Source organism: Argentina silus (assembly GCF_951799395.1).
Source record: "Argentina silus genome assembly, chromosome: 9".
In the NCBI taxonomy this organism is placed as follows: domain Eukaryota; kingdom Metazoa; phylum Chordata; class Actinopteri; order Argentiniformes; family Argentinidae; genus Argentina; species Argentina silus.
Window position 1 is genome coordinate 9,064,688 of NC_139663.1, and position 19,552 is coordinate 9,084,239.

Genomic DNA, 19,552 nt, shown 5'->3' on the forward strand with positions numbered 1-19,552 from the left:
TTATGCATGCTGGCAACAGAGAGGAGGCTACTTTGATAGTGTCCAAAAGCAATGGTGGTGGTCTGCAGCGCCATCGAATGGTGATAAGTGATTGCAGCAAAAACAACCGTAGACCATAGCATAAAGCAATATACACCACCATAGCAGAACACATACGATATGTGTTTGTCTCTGTCAGGAACTTTATCTGCGTTGAATGCCTTGTTTATAATTAAGTTTGGCAAACTACAGTTCCCGTCGATAGTCTCTGAGCGCACGGTAATATTATTGGTTAAAAACAGTCCCACTGACAAGAAGTGGGAGGTTCCCCGAAAGAAATCGCACCTACCGGAAGAGAAGGCCGGGGCCTATGTGGTGAGCAGTCGATGTGAGCTGCGATTGAGGAAAAAGTCGTCAAAGTCGAAATTCTGAAAGATTGTGCAGTGGGAGTATAAGAAGAACAGGGAGCGCTTATTTGACTCTTGCCTTTAACGGTAAGCTATAAATGTTTTTATGTGTCAGATTCCCACCGTCAATTTTTGTTCAATCAACCAGACAATCTGTCAGGCTAGCTCAAGCCAACTGGTTAGCGTCCCAAGCTAGTACTGGCTAACTAGCTAACTGTCAAAGACTGCTCTACTTTGATGAGCCTGTTACCTAATGAACTGACACAACCTAATGACATTATTCAGTTTGCACGTGCATGTTTAGACATTAATTTGAGGGATGTATCACAGATCATTGATTTTCTCCCATATTTGTGTGCGATGTCAGCACAAGCTTGATATTAGCTAGCTAGCTTGCTAGCTAATTTACCAAGCTAGCTAACGTCACATCTGTTTTCTGCTTACTGTCATTGACATATTTTTTTAGTTTATGTAGTGATCGCTAGCTAGCAACCACCAATTAGCTAACTGTCAGTGGCCTTGTTAACGATGGTACACGCCAAGTGTCAAACATATGTCAGAAAATGGCAAGTCGTTTCTAGCAAACTAGTTGCGAGCAAGCTAGTGCCAGTGGGCTATAGTGATGTGTCATGTCAATTTTGTTATTGTGGTTGTATCTTGTTCTTTTTAACCTAACATGCCAAATTATGAGTTATGGGTGCGTCCGAAACGTAGCTGGTATCAGCAAGCTTTTTTTTTTTTTTTCTCAGCGATGTCAGAATGGTATGAGGAAGTTTGACACCCACTAACTTCAACTATATATGCATCCTGCTCCATGTCAGCTTCTTATTTCGTATGTTCTATTACACAAATTGAATTTTGACCTTGCAAGGTGTCACACACGTTTTACACTCATTTCTGCTGTCCAGGAAGGTTTTGACTGAGTCACACAGTTTGCTGCCTATATCATTGTTATGGGAACTTGGTCAGATGCCTAATACACCATTGTGCATCTCTTGTAAAGAGGTGCTTTTGTGTGATGTATGCCTGGTTTACCCTGGTTTGTGTCATATTGTCACCTCACCGTCTACACAAATATGTCTTTACTTTTACTGCAAGATCTGGGTCTGTTTATGGCTCTATAACTAGAGTGTTAGGACCTTTGAGACAGAGGAAGGATGTTTGATAACTTGCCTAGGAGCTACTGCCATGTTTTGATGTGGACTTTGTCCCGCTCGAGCAATGGTACGTAAAGGATGGCGCAAGGCATTGTTTGGTTTGATTGTCCTGAGCCTGGTTTAGAAAAGGTTTTTTTCCATCCCCCCCCTACTGACCTGCATAAGCATGGCTAGGCAAAAGTAGAGAACCATGACTCATAATGGTGATTAGACTTGCAGAAGTGTGATAATATCTTGTAAGTGTGAAGATTTGTCTGTTAAACCTTCCTGAAACTGAATAGTTGCTAGTGCTGTGGTTATGGGTCTGTGAGCGGTGGACTTTGCTGTCAGACCAGTTTAAGAAAGATGAGAAGAAAGTCCCCTTATTGTTCAAACAGTACACACAAAAATCAGACATGGTTATGTATTTCAGTTTTTGTATTTGTCCCTTGTGCTTGACGTGGCTCATTCAAAGCTTAATAAGTGTGTAAATTGATTTATCTTTTTAATTGTGTGTGTTTTTTAGAGCCAGTGGTGACACCCACCAACCCCACCCTAACCCGGCACCTGTTATCTCTGCAGTTGAGAAAAGGCTTAGGGCTGTTATCATTTAACACTGGTGGGTGGGTTAGTTTGGGTCAGTAGTGCCTAGAGTCATAGAAGTATGACATGGATTAAGACGTCCCCTGCTGGGTGCAGTTTCGAACAGTCATTTTCCTGTTTCTCTACCTCTGCACAGGTTGCGCCAAACATGTCATAGCCTAATAGTGTGTTTGTGCCTGTTACTTTCATATTTGTATTTCCCTGCAATGTGTGTTAGCGGCCAATTTCCATAATGACTTGAATGGTGTAGACGTGGGTTACAAAGGCTCTTGCTTCACCCGTCGTTCTGACACAGAGAATCAAAAAGAGAAGGAAGTGCTAGTGATTTCCTATGGGCCCATCATCTGCTGTTGATGTGTATCCTGTTTGCATTCCCAGGAACTTTGTCACGGTTTTTCTCCCTTCCAATTGACCCCTCCCTGTGAAATCATTGCAGTCTCTTTCCAAGATCAGAAGTCAAGGGTGTTGTTTTTTTCAGTCTAGGAGGTCTAACCTTCATCAGAGGAGCGGTGAACATGCATGTTGCGTTGGAGATAGGCTTCTGTCTCCCCTAAGATTCATCACCGTGTTATGGATCGCTACGATCGTCCGGCAATCGGCTGTGAATAGCCTATATCAGAATTGGTCAGCTGACTATCACCGGCTATGAGAGTATCATGATCTGAGCCCTTTCATGATATTCCTGTGAAGTCTTCCGTCCATGCAGTGACCAGGCCCAACCCTGAGCCAGCAGAGGCATGCTGGTGGTGGTGGTATGACTGGTGGTTGGCTCCACCCTCCTCTTTAGGCTACTGCCCCCCTCCAGTGCCTAGAGCAAAGAGCACAGCTTTCATGTCACCACTTGTTTCTAAGGTAACTGGTTGAGTGAGGTCTGCCTGGTAGCTTGTTGCACCTTTTATTCTATGGCCTTGGTGATGAAGTTAAATGCAAGTTGTCGCATGCTGACACATCCGTTGACGCATTGCTCAGGCATTGTCAGAGAGGCCTAGCCAACATATGACACATGCCGTATGTTGGTTATTTCGGGGTTCTGGAGATTTTGCCATTATTGTGACAGGGTTTGTGGGTGGTCATTGTTGAGTGTGTGATTGTGTCTGTGTGTCACCACAGCAGAAGGGGAAAGGGTTCCATGACCACTCATGTTATCTCAACCGAGCATGTCTCTTTTTCTCAACCTCACACTGATGTTGTCATACAAGTGGGTTCGTAATAGCCTTTCTGTTGCATTGTGGAGCCCCCCCCCCTCCTCCCTGTAGGGTGCCATGCACATACAGAAAAATGTGAATGCATTCTGTCTTGGCTGTAACCATAGGCTATTTGTGTTTAGGCGTAAACTAAATGCATCATGGACACAGGTCTATCCCCTACATGAATGAATGTAGTTAATGTGTGTAGCCTATGTGGAATTGCCCGAGTGTGTGGTGGCTCACTGTGTCTCACTAAGTGCTTGGATATCAAGCTAGCAGTAGAGCACACAGAGGCCTGTATGAATATTTCACCATCTCCCCCCCCCCCCCCCCCCCCCTCCACTTTCTCTCTCTATTCTTCTCCCTCTCCTCTTCTCCCTCTCTCTGACCCATCTCCTCCTCACTCTCACTGACCCACTTCCCCGTGGAGGTCTCCAGAGCCCATTAGAGATGCCATTAAAGCATCAGTGTAGTGCTGCTTAGATACATGCTGGTCTGTCTCCCAATGCGGGGCTGAGCTGGCTACCACAGGCCTCTACTGCTGCCATCTTTTCTCTCAGTATCACCTTGAGGAACAGCATGTCGACAATGACCACTACAGTGGTACAATTAATACCAATGCTGTTCTTTAGCCTTGTTGCTACATTCATCATGTTTTGAATATTTCTAAAGGGTTGAAGGCCGGTACAGGTAGTTTGAAGGCGAAAATCTGATTTTAGTTTTGAATTGTAGTCTCTTACCATGAACAGCTGTTTTACTGTCAGTAATGCTCAGCCCTAGGGCTTATAACAGCCTAGGCTAAACCTTATCTTTCACCTTTTTTGTTTTTCTAGCCCTCAGGCTGTGAACACACTCAACTCCATTTCCCCCATCCTCACTCTCTCTAATCTCTCCTCCCTGGCTTTGACTATCAAGCTATTGAGCACTGAAGCTGACCCCATTATTTCCATGCATGGTCACTGGTCAGAGAGCACCTGTTGTTATGCCTTCATACCGAGAGGGAGGCGAGGGTAAACAGGTCTTGTACAAAACGCCTCCAAACATTTGGCCGAGACAGGAAATATTTTCTTAATTGGAAATATTTTGTGGACATTACTGACTGTATTCCTTCTTCTCGGAAACACGAATATCAAGTTTTATGAGAACTTAGGCTGCAGTTTTATCTTTTCATGTTTCAAGAGAGGAAGTATGCCTGTGTTGTCATTCATTATAATTATAACTTGTTGACCCAATGAACAAAGCTATTTTGTCTGTCCGTCCGTGTAAGCAGTTGGCAAGATATTGTTCTGTGGGAAGCTTAGCTGTGTGATGAAGGTGCTTTTTTCTTTTCTTTTCCGTGGTGTCTGACCTTTGATATATTTTGAGTTCTTTGTAATGCTTTACTATGAACCCGTGTGCGTGTGTGTGTGTGTGTGTGTGTGTGTGTGTGTGTGTGCGTGCCCTGTGTTTGGATGTCTGCGTCTGCTGGCCTTATCTTCCCAGGCTGGTTACTAACCCACAGACGTGATCTCCAGTCACATGCAGAAGATTAGGACCAGCCCGGCCAGAGACTGAGAGCCAACCCCAACCCCACTCTGGCTGGCCTGCCTCTATGTCCTCTCAGATCCCCTGTTTGCTCTCTCTCCTCAACTCCTATCTACTTCCCCACATCTTCCCTTTTCTTTCTTATCTCTCTCTCCCAATTCACAATTATCCAATCCTTTTTTCCTCTTCTCTCTTCTGAGTCTTGCATTATTCCCCACACGTCTTCGTTACCTCTGTCTAGTCTGGTGGTGTGGTCAGCTTTTTCTCTACATTTGAATGCACTGAAAAATAGGTATTATTAGGCCTATAGAATACCAGCCTACAGTATGTCTTTCTTTTTCAAATCCATGTTACTCTAGGTTGCACTGACTGGGTTTTAGCATGTTTTCCCAATGATGAATGTTTTAGAATTTAGGGCAGAGTATCCACAGAGTAAAGTGTGACTCCTTCTGCAACCCTCACTTCCTGCTTTGAGATGAATTACGTTTCCTGTCCCTTTTACGGAGCAGAAGTTAACTGACCTCACGTATCGCACAACGGAAGAAGATAAGGTTTTAAGAGTTTGTTTTCATAGCCTCCTTGTATAGAAGATGGTGTAAAGAACAATATTGGACTCTGTCACCTGATGGTCCAGCCTGTGTGCACAACGATCATGTGACAAGGCTATTTAATGTAGGCCTAACTAAATGAAGTAGCCTAAGCTAGGCTAGATGTGGAGAGTTGATCATAACACTGTCCTATCGACAGAGCAGCTCATGGGTTACCATTTCCTCTTCTGTATTTTCACTGTCTGTGGTCTCAGACATCACAGAGACATCACACAGAGAGAGCCACAGACAGGCAGGCCATACATCCAGGACCTGAGAACGAGTTTAACTATGCTTTTAAAGTGACTAAACAGGAGGTTTGGGGTGGCTGGGGGTGCTTTGTCTCTCAACTTCTCTCAACAAGTGTCATTAATGTGATTGCTTATTGTTGACCGTGGTTAGGCTACTCATAGCCAGCTGCATATTTACCAGGCCTAGGCCCTAAATGCTTCATCAGGCATAATGCTAGGGTATTTCCTCTATGGTGTTGTTAAAGGCCCACATCAGTCATTTTGACATCTTCTTGCTGATTTAACACTCTGGTGTGCATTTGATTCATGTCGAAAATTGCCATTTGGGTTAAAGTATGTGTATTTCGGGCAATACATTATATTTTCTTAGCTCTTCATAAAATGATTGTCCATGTGCTGTGGCGTATGACAGAGTCAAATATAACTATCCGAACCCCCTTGACTGGCTTCTTTGAGTCAAAAAATGTTTTGACACATTTTTTTGAGAATTGCTCCAAGCTATATCTGGCGTTACTTTCCCAAATAGCTCCTTGAATGACTAACGTCTCCACTCCACTGTGTTTCTGTTCTTTGAGTATTTTTTTCAAGAAAAACTAGGAAGCGAAACTGGCTGGTGTGGGCCTTTTTAAATTCTTTAGGGCTTCAGGCAAAATTAAATGTGAATAAAATATCAGCCCCCTTGTCACCCTGTCCCACCTTGGCTTCATTGATTCAATTTCTGAAATCTGTGTCCACACCATATCTAAATGAATGTCTGACAATAGTGTTGATATTAAGACTCACTGGGATGTTTCATTTCATTCATAGTGTTCATCTGAGCCTTTTACTGATGATAATTACTAATAAACTTCAGTAATTGCTTGGCATTGAAAAGCTAATGAAGTTGTAATGAGGAACTGGATTACATCTATCTGGGCCTCAAATCTTATTGAATCTCTTTCAGTTGCCACAGGTGAAGTGCCCTCTCACTGCCAGGCCTTGACTTGCCCAGCCTAGCCCACCCTCGTCCGGCCAGTCCTCGCTCCAGCCTCTGCTCAGAGCCTCAGTCCCCAGCCCTACACACCCATCCAGAGTTGCCTCCACCTCCAGCCTCTGCTCAGATCCTCAGCCCTACACACCCACCCAGGGTTGCCTCCACCTCCAGCCTCTTGTCCTGTTGAAGCTCTCTGCACAGCACCATGGCAGGTCGAGGAGGACCGGCACGGACCAACGGCGCAGCGGCAAGCAACAAGATCTGCCAGTTCAAGCTGGTGCTGCTGGGAGAGTCAGCAGTGGGCAAGTCCAGCTTGGTGCTGCGCTTCGTCAAGGGCCAGTTCCATGAGTACCAGGAGAGCACCATCGGAGGTGAGACCCGGGATACATGTGTCAGTCCTCTCCTCTTTGTGTTGCCTTATTGCACCTGTATGCTTTTCTTCCATGAAAGTCTGCCTTTCATGTAGTTTACAGAACTGAAATGCTTGTACTTTTAAACTGAAGGGAAGCTATGATATAGGCTACAGTCCCTTCCCTGGGGCTATGTAACTATGACCTGACATTAGCTGTTGTCAACGCCAGGTCATAAGAAGGAGCTGCAAAACCAGTTCTTGGCAGCTGATCACATGACTTATGCTTGAGTGGCCAAGCCTCTCAGACTTTCATTTTAAACATGCCAGAAGGAGTGAGTTCTACAAGCCAAAGAATTAAACCTGAAAAGAATATAGAAAAATAGTGGACAGTTTTGATCTCATCCGTCCTCTGAACTTTAACTTACCCTGAAGGGAGCAAAGGGAAGGGGGTCTCCGAGCCCTTGAACCAGGAAGGAAGCTGGTCAACAATGGGGTTTCCTGGACCTGCTGTACTGCAAACCAATATCTGATGGCTAGATGGATTTGTTCAAATAGCTTTTATTTTTCTGTGTTAATATTAAAAGAACTGCAAAGAAGAGGTAATGTTTTGGCTAGCTATTTCTTTAGCTTCACCTTGTTTTTCAAGGCAATGCTTTTCCTATGCAGTCCACACAAGAAGGCACAGTGTGAATGAATGACTGCCATAATGATGAAGTGGTTTTCCAGCAATACCTCCTTTCTTTGGGATTGACATTTTAATTATGTACAATGTACAATGTACCATGTACAATGTATCCAGGTACATCTTACAGTACATGAGCAAGGTCGGGGGGGCTGGACAGACAGGAAGCTTGGTGCTTACACTAGCCAAAGACTTATAACCAGTCAGCAGTTTTTCTTTTTAGTTAACTTGTCGTCAGCTGCTTGGTCAAAGGTCACAGAGCTTTAGAGTGTGCAGGACTCCTGTGAGCGCACATTTTCCTCTGTCATGTGACACAATGGGCTGAATAAGCAGAACCCTTCTGTTGAAGGGATTAGTTACTCTTTCTGTTCAATCTCTTTACATCTCTCATTCTTGTAGGCCACAGTATATACCTCTTGCTCTTCCTTTTTTGTATGCTCCCTTACCCAATGCTATGCAATGTTATCTTGTTTACTTACAGAATGATTGTCTCTTCCTTTCTAATTATTGGAAACCTCCCAATTCTCCTCAGAACAAGCTTTGTAGGTTCATGAGTTTTCATTAAGTGTACTCATCATGTAATTTCCTTGGTACTATCTCATGTCCTTGATTGTTGTGATTGAATTTGCCTGGCTGTAGTTTAAATACCATATCAAATCCCCACCCCTTTGACACTATCAAATGGTGATAATAATACCTGAAGATACAATCAAGTCGCTAAGCACTGAGGAAGTGCACTTGAGGGAACAAAAGCTTGCAGTTCCATTTTTCTGTTGTGGATTAGCCAACCTCTACCTTGAACACAAAAACAAACAGAGAAGCTTGAAATTGGGCGTACAACGAATTGTCAAGGCCAGGACTTAATCCTAATATGTACTGTATGTCTTTGTTCTCTCTCTAGCTGCCTTCCTCACACAGACGGTCTGTTTGGACGACACAACAGTTAAGTTTGAGATCTGGGACACTGCAGGACAGGAACGGTATCACAGCCTGGCACCCATGTACTACAGAGGCGCCCAGGCTGCCATAGTGGTCTACGACATCACCAACACAGTGAGTGACTTGTCACGTGTGGGGCTGGCCTGCCTGCGTGCCTTTTGAAACTTCTGTGTGCAGTGTTTTTAACTGTCAAAATGCAGCTGAGGTTGATGATTATTCAAAAGATCCCAAGTAGGGACAGACCTTTGCTCTTGTAACTGCGATGCCTTCTTGTTATCCTTTGTGAATTGTGTATCTATAATTTATTGTATTTTTTTTATGCAGGATACATTCACGCGTGCAAAGAACTGGGTGAAGGAGCTGCAGCGACAAGCCAGCCCTAACATCGTCATTGCACTGGCAGGGAACAAAGCTGACCTTGCCAACAAAAGAGCTGTGGACTTCCAGGTACAGAACTCCCACCAATGACACACAGCCCCCACTGCAATCTTTGTAGAAAAGATATATTTAACAGTTGTTTGTAGAGAAGAATCCAGAAACAACTTATTGTGACAAACCCCAGGGGGGGGCGGAGTTGCCACGACACCAAGCCAAATAATAAGAGGTCCACAACCAAAGGAATACAAAGTCAATCAGGGTTTTATTGAGGTTGCAGGGGAAAAGGGGAGGGGGAGTGAGTGTCGATGGTGGGTTCCAGTTAATCCGTATTCCTGGAGAATCGTCGGGGGTCGAGAGCTGGGGACGGTACTCGGGCAGATTCTCTTACGCCCCAGGTCGGGTCTTTCAGCAGGGTAGTCAGACAGTCGAGGTTCGGTACACAAGCGGGTTCTCCTAATCAAACAAATATCACAACGATGAATGGCACACAGCACTGTTTTTTCACTCTTACTACTCACTCTTCTCCGGGTGGATTTCCCTTGTTCGCCTCTCCTTGTAGCACAGCCACTCAGCCCGATGATTTCTCTCAGGTGTTGCTCCTCTCAGGAAGCCCTAATATGGGCATGGGTTGGAGCCATCGCGCTGCCACATTTGCCCTCTATTACCATACCCCTTCTTACTCCCATCCGGCTGCCACTCTATGTATAGGCTTAAATTGTTTCTCACATTGATTGGTATCCATTAGTTGATCTGCATGTTTGTTTGAATGAAACTCTGTGATTTTTCGCCTTCAAACATCTGTCACCCCTTCATTGTTCTTAGGAAGCACAGGCATATGCAGACGACAACAGTTTGCTGTTCATGGAGACCTCAGCCAAGACTGCTATGAACGTCAATGAGATTTTTATGGCCATAGGTAAGAGCACCACCATATTGTCTTGGCACACATGAAATATGCATGCACAAGTGTATTCCTTCAACAAATTATATCATTTCAGTGTGCAAAGACATTAATTCTGTCATTTTTCTCCCTCATTTAGCCAAGAAGCTTCCCAAGAACGAGCCCCAGGGTGGTGCAGGGGCCGGTGGCCGGGCCAGAGGTGGAGTGGACCTTCAGGAGGCGGCCCCACAGGGCAGAAGTGGCCAGTGCTGCGGTGGTGGAAACTAATGCAGAGCCAACTGAACCAACTCACCAACCGACCTGCAGTATCAACCAGCTGACAAACACATCCCCATGCCATGGTCAAACCAACTGGTGGTCTGACCAACTACCAAGCACCAACACAGTACCAATCAACTGATAAGCAAACCAGCCCACAGGCCAATCTACTGTCAAACACAACCCAAGGTTCCAACTAATGATCCGAACGACAGACAAAGCAATTGACCCCACGACGACCTACAAAATCGAGTTTTAACCCACCAGAGGACATACTTATGGACATCAGACATCACCCAGGCTAAACAAACAACCCCATTTGAGGGAGGGGGGGGGGGGGGGGGGAAAGATCAACCTTACCAATCGCACTTAACAGAGCTACCTGCTCTTCTTTGTTTCTCTGTATTTCTGTAAAGAAAAAATTAAACGCAACTGGGAGGAATATTAACAGGTTCTTGGCCCTCTCCTTTCTCTCCTGCTCCTCCCTCTCTCTTGTAATTTTATGTACCATAATACTACAGTATTTCCATTATGTCTGATGTCACTGTTAAAAACAAAAACAAAAAAAAACAGCCCTGTTTTAGTTTGGTGGTGGGTGCATGTAGCAATTCTCATTATTTCTGTTTTCTCTCTTGTTCCCAATCATCACCCTGGAATAAACGAACGGAGAGGGTTCAACCCAAAAAGGAGTTAGGAGAATGGACAGTTATTTCCTTCCAGATATAGCAGTTGTGTAGATTAACAGAATTATTGCATTGTTATTATTGTTATTATTGTTGTTATTATTATTACTTCTACTTCTTTTTTGGCACAAGTTAAACAGTATGATTTCAAAGGCTAGACCACCTAAGGTTTTCCAATCATTAATCTATGATATCCAACCATATACATAGTACATTATTAACATCAATAAGTCACCAATAAGTCATTTTAGCATTAATGTAATGTTTTTGAATCATCCATGTACAATGACGAAAAAACGGATAAAGCAAGATTTGTTTTCTTGACCAAAATCACAATTACTTGTATTGAAAACATGTCGCTGTATCTTTTTTTCTTCAAACATGTAACCAATCAGTAGTTATTGTGAATACAATACCTTCCCAATCCCAACATGATATTTTGTCATCCTCAATTATTTTTGTGATGGAAAGATTTTTTTTCTTTTTTTTTCTTTTTTTTTCTTTGTGTATGATTCTTTTGTTCTGAAGATCTCTGGTATTGAGTGCACTGGTTCTGTCTCGTCATCTTTGTGAATTCAGAAGTTATCTTCAGTCTTTTGCTTTACCTTTTCTCTCTTCTTTTTTTACTTTTCGTATCAGGGAGGGATTCCTTTTGACTAGTGTTGTCAGCGTCTATTATGACATCAATGACTAGCACAACAGAACCTACAGCTATCACTGCTGAGAGGTGGGGGGATATGGGGAGGGTGGGGGCAGGGGTAGAGAAAGCAAGAAAAACAAATTGTAATTTTACCAATAAATAAGGGGGAAGGTATCTCATTGTCTGTCTGCTCATTTGACCTTTAAATGAATGATGACAATTGGTGTATAAGATTTAGCTTGATGTGCCAGGCAACATATTCAATCCTTTAAGTAGTATCCTTTAAGTCTGCCGTCAAACAATGAATGTAGCTATTGTTCTGCCGGACTTGAATCTCATCTTTATTTGAATCTGATTGGATTCATTAGATCCTTGTCAGTGGTTAAGTCGACTGAAGCCAGCTCAGTGAGATTCTGTTTAAAAATCTCTCACTATGGTCTTACTGAATTCCTCACATTCCTTCACCACAGTCATTTTCCCCATCCCAGTGGATTTAGTTGTCCAAAACCCTTTGACATGTGACAGTCAAAACTGTCAAACTCCACTTTCCCAGGCTGAAAATTAGACGAATAGAAAACAGCTGTAAAGTGGAAACATTTGATTTTATTTGGGATTCAACGTTGTAACACAATATATGCAGGGATTCCTCGCACACCTCATTGCAGTTACACAGGAGTGCATGTAGTCATGTAATGTTTTACTGACCCCTAGAGACTACTAATAATCCTCATAGATCATAGTTTCAATACACTGACAATATATAATAACTTGTATTATAGTATACACTGTCATATAAATGCACTTATATTCTTACACAAAACATACCTGATAGTTTTAGCTGACATGGCATTCTTGACTTTGTTAGGCGGGGCCGATTGACTTATGGAGGGGCCACTGCCCAGTACAATACTACAATACCCATCCTGCTTTGCTTCGATGACGCGAGGGGAGAGGTGAGCGACCCAAACAGGGGTGGAGTGGAACAGGCAGAGTAAGCAAGCGTGGTTTCGTGTTTGATATGTCGGACCCGGCAGCACAGGCCTTGCAACCCCGGCTACTTCAAGCCCAGTCTGGTGGAACAGCTGGGCCGAATACTGCCTCGGTGGTGTCTGGATCATCAGGGAACAGTGACCCCGTCAGACCGGGGCTTAGCCAACAACAGCGAGCTAGTCAGAAGAAAGCCCAAGTCCGAGCCTTTCCACGGGCGAAAAAGCTAGAAAAACTCGGTGTATTCTCCGCTTGCAAGGTAAATGGCTAGTTTAGCTACCTAGCTAGCTAGCACAGTCAAAGTTTATCACACAAAACAGCCAGCTCCCCTACACTTGCAGCACTGCCACCCAAACATAAGCAATAAATGCCGACGGTTTCAGAAAATAAGTGACATGTTTCATAGCTCAAATAATATACAATCCCAAGAATTGGTGGCAACTTGCTAATGTTTGCTAGCTAATCATGTTAGCTAAATAGCTGCAGTGTTATGCTAAAGGGTATAGGATGTTTTTCTTAGCTGGACAGTTCATTTTGCTGTGTTAATATTGGTAGGGTCTCCTTCAAAGTAATGTGGTGGTACTGGTATATTCATATTTTTCCTATTCATAGGCCAGTGACACATGCAAGTGCAATGGCTGGAAAAACCCACACCCGCCTACAGCTACACGTATGGACTTGCAGCCACAAGCGGCCAGCCTAACCGAGTCCTGCCGCAGCTGTGCACATGCTCTGGGTACTACACATCTCCTTACATAAGCCATACTATTAAATGCACCTTATGTTGTTGTTCAATCCAATGTTCAGTTATGACAATTGCACAATTTGGCGTTGTCGCTTTACCGCTACATGGTTTTGAGGGTAAAGTAGAAAGAGACTTGGGTCTAACCCTAGGGAAGTGAAGCACATTGCTGATCTCTTGTTCAACCTCTGCATATGTAGCGGACCATGTCTCTCACCTTGAGAATGTCTCAGAGGAGGAGATTAACAGGCTGCTGGGGATGGTGGTGGATGTGGAGAACCTCTTCATGTCTGTGCACAAGGAGGAGGACACAGACACCAAGCAGGTCTACTTCTACCTCTTCAAGGTATGCAATCAGTTCCTTCCACCCCAACCAACATAGGAATACACAAACACACCCATGCACTCACTGACAAGTGCATATATGACTTCCATCAGTATTGCTGACACTGAACATCTTAACCCTCCTCCTCCATGTTCTGTTCCTCCAGCTGCTGAGAAAATGCATCTTGCAGATGAGCCAGCCCATAGTGGAAGGATCATTGGGGAGCCCCCCCTTTGAGAAACCCAACATTGAGCAGGTGACCATGGGCTCATACCCGTTTATCAATCTGTTCTTTACTTTTTACTTTCAGCACCATAGCTCTTACTTGATAGCTGCTTTTTGTTTCTTTTCAATTGTAGCATTATTACTGATTTTAGTACTGCATCTCCAAAGCATGATAGAAAGGAACCAGGGGACCCAAATCAATTTTATGTCTGACACAAAAAGGACCAATATTCTACTGCCAACACCACAATACTAAACATCTCCTTGTTTTATTTTTTGTTCCTCAGGGAGTATTGAATTTTGTTCAGTACAAGTTCAGCCATCTGGCACCCAAAGAGAGGCAGACTATGTTTGAGCTCTCAAAAATGTTCCTCTTGTGCCTCAACTACTGGAAGCTGGAGACGCCCACACAGTTCCGCCAGCGCTCTCAGAAAGACGACGGTTCTGCCTACAAAGTGGACTACACTAGGTGTGTGTGTGTGTGTGTGTGTGTGTGTTTGTGTGTGTGTATGTATGTATGTATGTATGTATGTGTGTTTGTATTTGGACTCCTCTTTACCAGCTTTTGTCGAAAATGTATCTCTCCTCTTAGATTTTGTTGTCTAATATGTCTGTGCTGTTGTTTCTGTTATCAAAGGGACTTAATACTTTACCTTACAGCCATCTCTGTGTCTCTTCTTGTTTCCTAGGTGGTTATGCTACTGCCATGTCCCTCAGAGTAACGACAGCCTGCCGCGCTATGAGACCACACAGGTGTTTGGCCGCAGCCTGCTCAAGTCCATCTTCACTGTGACACGCCGCCAGCTCCTGGAGAAGTTTAGAGTAGAGAAGGACAAGCTTCTACCAGAGAAACGTACTCTCATTCTCACACACTTCCCCAAGTAAGGCAACCAATGCCACTTCTCATGCCTCTACCCTAAGTAGCAGTCAAATCAAGACTGTGTATCTGTGTGTGTTAACTGTGTGATTGTGTATCTGTGTGTGGTCAATCTCTGCGTGGTTGTTTGTCCCAGATTCCTGTCCATGTTGGAGGAGGAGATCTATGGGGATAACTCTCCTATCTGGGAGGCTGACTTCACCATGCCGGCCTCAGATGGAGGACAACTGGGCCACCAGACAGGTGAGGAGGATATCGGGTGTGACCCTTGGGTGTGAAATGGGATCATAAGGAGCACATAAGCGGGCTCATAGATTGTACTGCATAAAGTGTGATGATATACTGTACAGCAAAGCTGAAAGGCTTTTACTCTCCTTTTGTGGTACTAACTGGTCTCTGTCATTGTGTGCCATCATGGTAGTGATCAGCCCTGCAGCAGTGTCTGGCTCCCCCTCCTTCTCTAAAGGCAACAGTGGCTCCTCGCTGGGCAGCATGGGGCTGGACGCAGGTGTGGCTGAGCCCATAACAGGTCAGTAACAACTGTCTTTGCTTATGGGTGTAAAGTAAGTGGTAAAGCTGGATTGGTTATTTATGATTTACCTGTGAATCGTGATGTTAGTCAATCGTGGTGTTTTACTGTGCTTCTATTATGTTCTTTTCTGAATGGAATGGAACTGTTATTGAGATACCTCTCACTGACTGTCCCTCAGGAGAGAAGAGGAAGCTCCCTGAGGCCCTGACCCTGGAGGACGCCAAGCGGATCCGGGTCATGGGAGACATCCCCATGGAGCTTTTGAATGAGGTCATGATGACCATTACTGACCCTGCGGCCATGTTGGGGCCAGAGGTGAGTGCTAGTCAGTCATCATGTTATTTAATTTTAGTTCAGTGAAATATGCACATTTAAATAGTTTTTTAAACATCTTGAGAAAGGAAACATTGACACTGGTAAACTGCTAGACGAACCTACTGACTCCAAACGCTGCTCGAGACGAGACTGCCAGGCTGGAGGAGAGGCGTGGCATCATTGAGTTCCATGTCATTGGGAACTCACTTTCCCAGAAGTCCAACAAGAAGATCCTGATGTGGCTGGTGGGCCTGCAGAATGTCTTCTCCCACCAATTACCTCGCATGCCCAAAGAGTACATCACACGACTAGTGTTTGACCCGTGAGTATTGCTTAGAAACACTGAACTATGAGCATATGTCTCCATGGCAACTACCAAGCCTCAATCATATATACATAACATGTTTTGCCTCCGTCTCCTTTCCTATCTACCCAGGAAGCACAAGACCCTGGCCCTCATCAAAGATGGCCGTGTCATTGGAGGCATCTGTTTCAGGATGTTTCCCACCCAGGGCTTCACAGAGATCGTCTTCTGCGCCGTCACATCCAATGAGCAAGTCAAGGTGCATTTACACTCCTTAATACACAGTATAACACAGGCAGAGCAAGTCCGAATGGCTTGTATGTATGTGCATGTGAGAATGACAATGAATCTCCATGTGTAAGCAAGAGCCATACATTTCCCCCTGACTGATTCCTTTGTGATTTCAGGGATATGGAACTCACCTGATGAATCATCTGAAGGAGTACCACATCAAACACAACATCCTATACTTCCTCACTTATGCTGATGAGTATGCCATTGGCTACTTCAAGAAGCAGGTACTGTATAGAATGACTCTTACCCCTCTACCCCACGTCATATGACTGTTCTCTGACATCTCTGTCCTCTTTCTGTCCACCCAGGGCTTTTCCAAAGACATTAAAGTGCCGAAGAGTCGTTACCTTGGCTACATCAAGGACTACGAGGGGGCAACACTCATGGAGTGTGAGCTCAACCCCAAAATCCCCTACACAGAGCTCTCTCATATCATCAAGAGGCAGAAAGAGGTACAGGGGGACTCATATGAGGGGCTCACAGTAGTGGGGGGACTACTGGCTTTTGGGGGTGACTGTCGCTCATCTGGTCTGCATCCTGGTACCTATTGTGATAAAGGGAACATTGTGTGTATGTTGTGTTCTTGGGTAAATGTGTTCCTGTCTTTCCATGCAATCTCAGATCATTAAGAAACTGATTGAGAGGAAGCAGACCCAGATCAGGAAGGTGTACCCAGGACTCACCTGCTTCAAGGAGGGGGTACGGCAGATCCCAGTGGAGAGCATTCCAGGCATCAGTAAGTGTGTGCATGTTTGTGTGAGTGTCTTAAGGACGCTAAATCCCCACAGATTGGTATGTGACACAATACTCCCTCTCCTTCTCTCTCTCTCTCTAGGAGAGACAGGCTGGAAACCCAGTGTGAAGGAGAAAGGGTGAGCTGGTGTTTGTCTGGGGGAAAATTGTACATTACACACTACAATATATTTTTTTTTTTCAAGCATTTACAGCCCCTTTGATTTGTCTTTGCATAAATTAATGAATGTACTTGTCTTGTAGCAAAGAGCTGAAAGATCCTGACCTATTGTACAACATGCTGAAGAACCTCCTGGCCCAGGTCAAAGTAAGAGACCCTAAACAGACTAGAACGCCGTTCACCTCAGGATTGTCAAAGATGATTTACTAATAGCTCTGTTGTCTCTTTACCAGACTCATCCAGACGCCTGGCCCTTCATGGAACCAGTGAAGAAGTCGGAGGCTCCAGACTACTATGAAATAATCCGCTTCCCTATCGGTGAGTGTGTGGTGAATTGACTCTTCATTGGCTTAATCCATGTTACGTTTGATATACTTTTACATGTATCAAAACCTCCATGTCCACTTTCCCCCACCCCAGACCTCAAGACCATGACAGAGAGGCTGAAGAACAGATACTATGTGACCAAGAAGCTTTTCATCGCAGACCTGCAACGTGTCATCACTAACTGCCGCGAGTACAACCCCCCGGACAGCGAGTACTGCAAGTGTGCCAACACTCTGGAGAAGTTTTTCTACTTCAAGCTCAAAGATGGGGGCCTGATCGAGAAGTGAGGAGTGAGGCTAGGCTATGGCTCATTCTGAAACCCCACTGAGGAACAACAGGGACATTTATGGAGATACGAACACACACACCTTTTTTTTTTTTTTTTTTCTTTTTGTTACCCTGTGTGTGTTTGTGTACAGTACTGACGGTTGAAGGGAATAGTGGGGTATAAGTAAAAAAAAACAACAACAAAAAAACCATTGTGGAGCTTATTGGGTCTATAGGCCAGTTAAGTGCTTTAATGTGTCAAAAGTACTCTCTCTGTCACCCTCTACCACTTTCTCTGTCTATTTGTCACCCTCTCAGTCTGTCAGTTTTGTCCTGTTCCCATGACTCAATGAAGGACCTGTTATGAAACCCTGTTGCATATGGCGTACCAAAAAATGTCCATGCCCATGCAAAGCATGTCAAACTTGATGATTTCCTCCTTTTATGAAGGTTATTTTCAAGTTGTTGGATGGTATTTTCACTGGAATGTTTCTCTGTAAAGTAAGGATCAGTGTTTGTGGTTCATTCAGATCAAGAGGGCGTGCGTCCAGACACATGCGTTCACAGCTCCACAACACATTGACTGATAAGTGTTTTATTTTTTGGTACTTCCACAGGAGGCTGGACCTAGGGACCTAAGCCGTTGTTGCCTTCCTGTACTGACATACACTTGAAAAGAGGCTTGTAGGTGCAATGTGCCCTTCGATTTGGGGAGTGGCCTAGTTATGTTCAGACTCCCGTTTCATCAACATAATGGAAGCCTGGCACCACAGTGAAAGATACTTCATGTGTGTGTTTTTTTTTCCGTTCCGACTCTTGGCCAGTATTATGATGAGTCTGGTCCAGAACATGGTTGTTTTTCTTTGGGAAATATTTGATAAGTAGGGATGAGTCATGTGACATTGTTATTTTAATGGTATGATCTTCTGGTTACTGTTACACCCCTCTGTTTAGTTTCAGTCTTAAGTTTCAGTTTCCCAGAATGACACGTGCTGGGTATTATGTAAATGTTCCATCTGTTTTGCAGTGACAAGAAGTGAAGATCAGTGGCTCACATTGGCTTACACCAATTTCTAAAAGAGTTAGAAGATCTAGAGGACAGTGATGAGTATTTAAATTCTAAAGGCCATCATGCCCACTCCTATGTGGGTGATCACCCACACATACCCTGCTGGTTCTGTCTTCTATGTTCGATGAGTGTTGTCTTGATAGTTGATGCACAGAAAACACATTTCTGATTTTGTATTCACTCCATACCCACAAGCTGAAAGATGCATCATTGCATGGTGGAGTACAGTATAAACTGCATATTGGCTATATGGCTGTTGCCACACAAGCACTTCTTCGTCTCATGGTCAGTGTCTGATTGTATGCCTCTTGAGATGCCTTTGGTTCACTGCTGTTTTGTGAGACGTTTTAGGAAGTGACTGGTCTGTGTTGGTTGAGCCTGCTTGTTGATTGCCCCACTGAACTGTATGTGTGTATATATATATGCGTGTGTTTATTTTGTACTTGAATCATGACTAGCTTTGACAACTAAAGTGATGTCAACGGTGTGTTATTCAGGGTTGTCAGTTATGTCTCCCTCAATCTACCTATGCTGCATTCAAAATTCTGAAAATAAGGACTATGTGAGTGAAATGTTGAAAATATGAAGACTGCTACAGTTGAATTAGTTATGGTTTGAAAAAGCTCTTTACTGTAATACTGTCAATTAAAATAAAGATTTTTTTATAATAAAATGATTCGTGTGTTTTGATTTATGTAATCTTGACAGTTAGTGACAGTTTTAAAATGGTCATGTTGGTGTAAAAAACATAGATACACAAAGGTGTAATCTGTTCACAAGGGACATTTAAATACCATCTTCAAAGGGGATTCCCAGTGTAACTAGCAGTAGGTTTTGTTTTCCTGATATCACTAGATGTAAGAATGGGGCCCTGTTAGGGCTCTCTCATGGGCTG

The 19,552-nt window shown here is 44.0% G+C and overlaps 2 protein-coding genes across 3 annotated transcripts; both read left to right on the forward strand.

The window, feature by feature from the left end:
- Positions 1-335: 335 nt before the first annotated feature.
- On the forward strand, positions 336-11,275 carry rab5c (RAB5C, member RAS oncogene family). The gene is made up of 6 exons (XM_083676810.1): positions 336-473; positions 6,618-7,018; positions 8,583-8,734; positions 8,945-9,067; positions 9,821-9,914; positions 10,039-11,275. Exons 2-6 carry the CDS (start codon positions 6,853-6,855, stop codon positions 10,164-10,166), a joined length of 663 nt encoding a protein of 220 aa, XP_083532936.1. The 5' UTR covers positions 336-473; positions 6,618-6,852; the 3' UTR covers positions 10,167-11,275.
- Positions 11,276-12,470: 1,195 nt separating this feature from the next.
- On the forward strand, positions 12,471-19,324 carry kat2a (K(lysine) acetyltransferase 2A). Of its 2 annotated transcripts, XM_083676805.1 has the most exons (18): positions 12,471-12,726; positions 13,080-13,203; positions 13,410-13,555; positions 13,701-13,790; positions 14,047-14,228; positions 14,449-14,640; positions 14,773-14,879; positions 15,058-15,165; positions 15,347-15,483; positions 15,597-15,805; positions 15,920-16,046; positions 16,195-16,305; positions 16,390-16,533; positions 16,703-16,817; positions 16,917-16,953; positions 17,078-17,141; positions 17,228-17,312; positions 17,415-19,324. In XM_083676805.1, exons 1-18 carry the CDS (start codon positions 12,499-12,501, stop codon positions 17,606-17,608), a joined length of 2,400 nt encoding a protein of 799 aa, XP_083532931.1. In that variant the 5' UTR covers positions 12,471-12,498; the 3' UTR covers positions 17,609-19,324. The 2 variants fall into 2 exon arrangements, with proteins under 2 accessions (XP_083532931.1, XP_083532930.1); XM_083676804.1 differs by having other exon boundaries at positions 16,703-16,953.
- Positions 19,325-19,552: the final 228 nt, after the last annotated feature.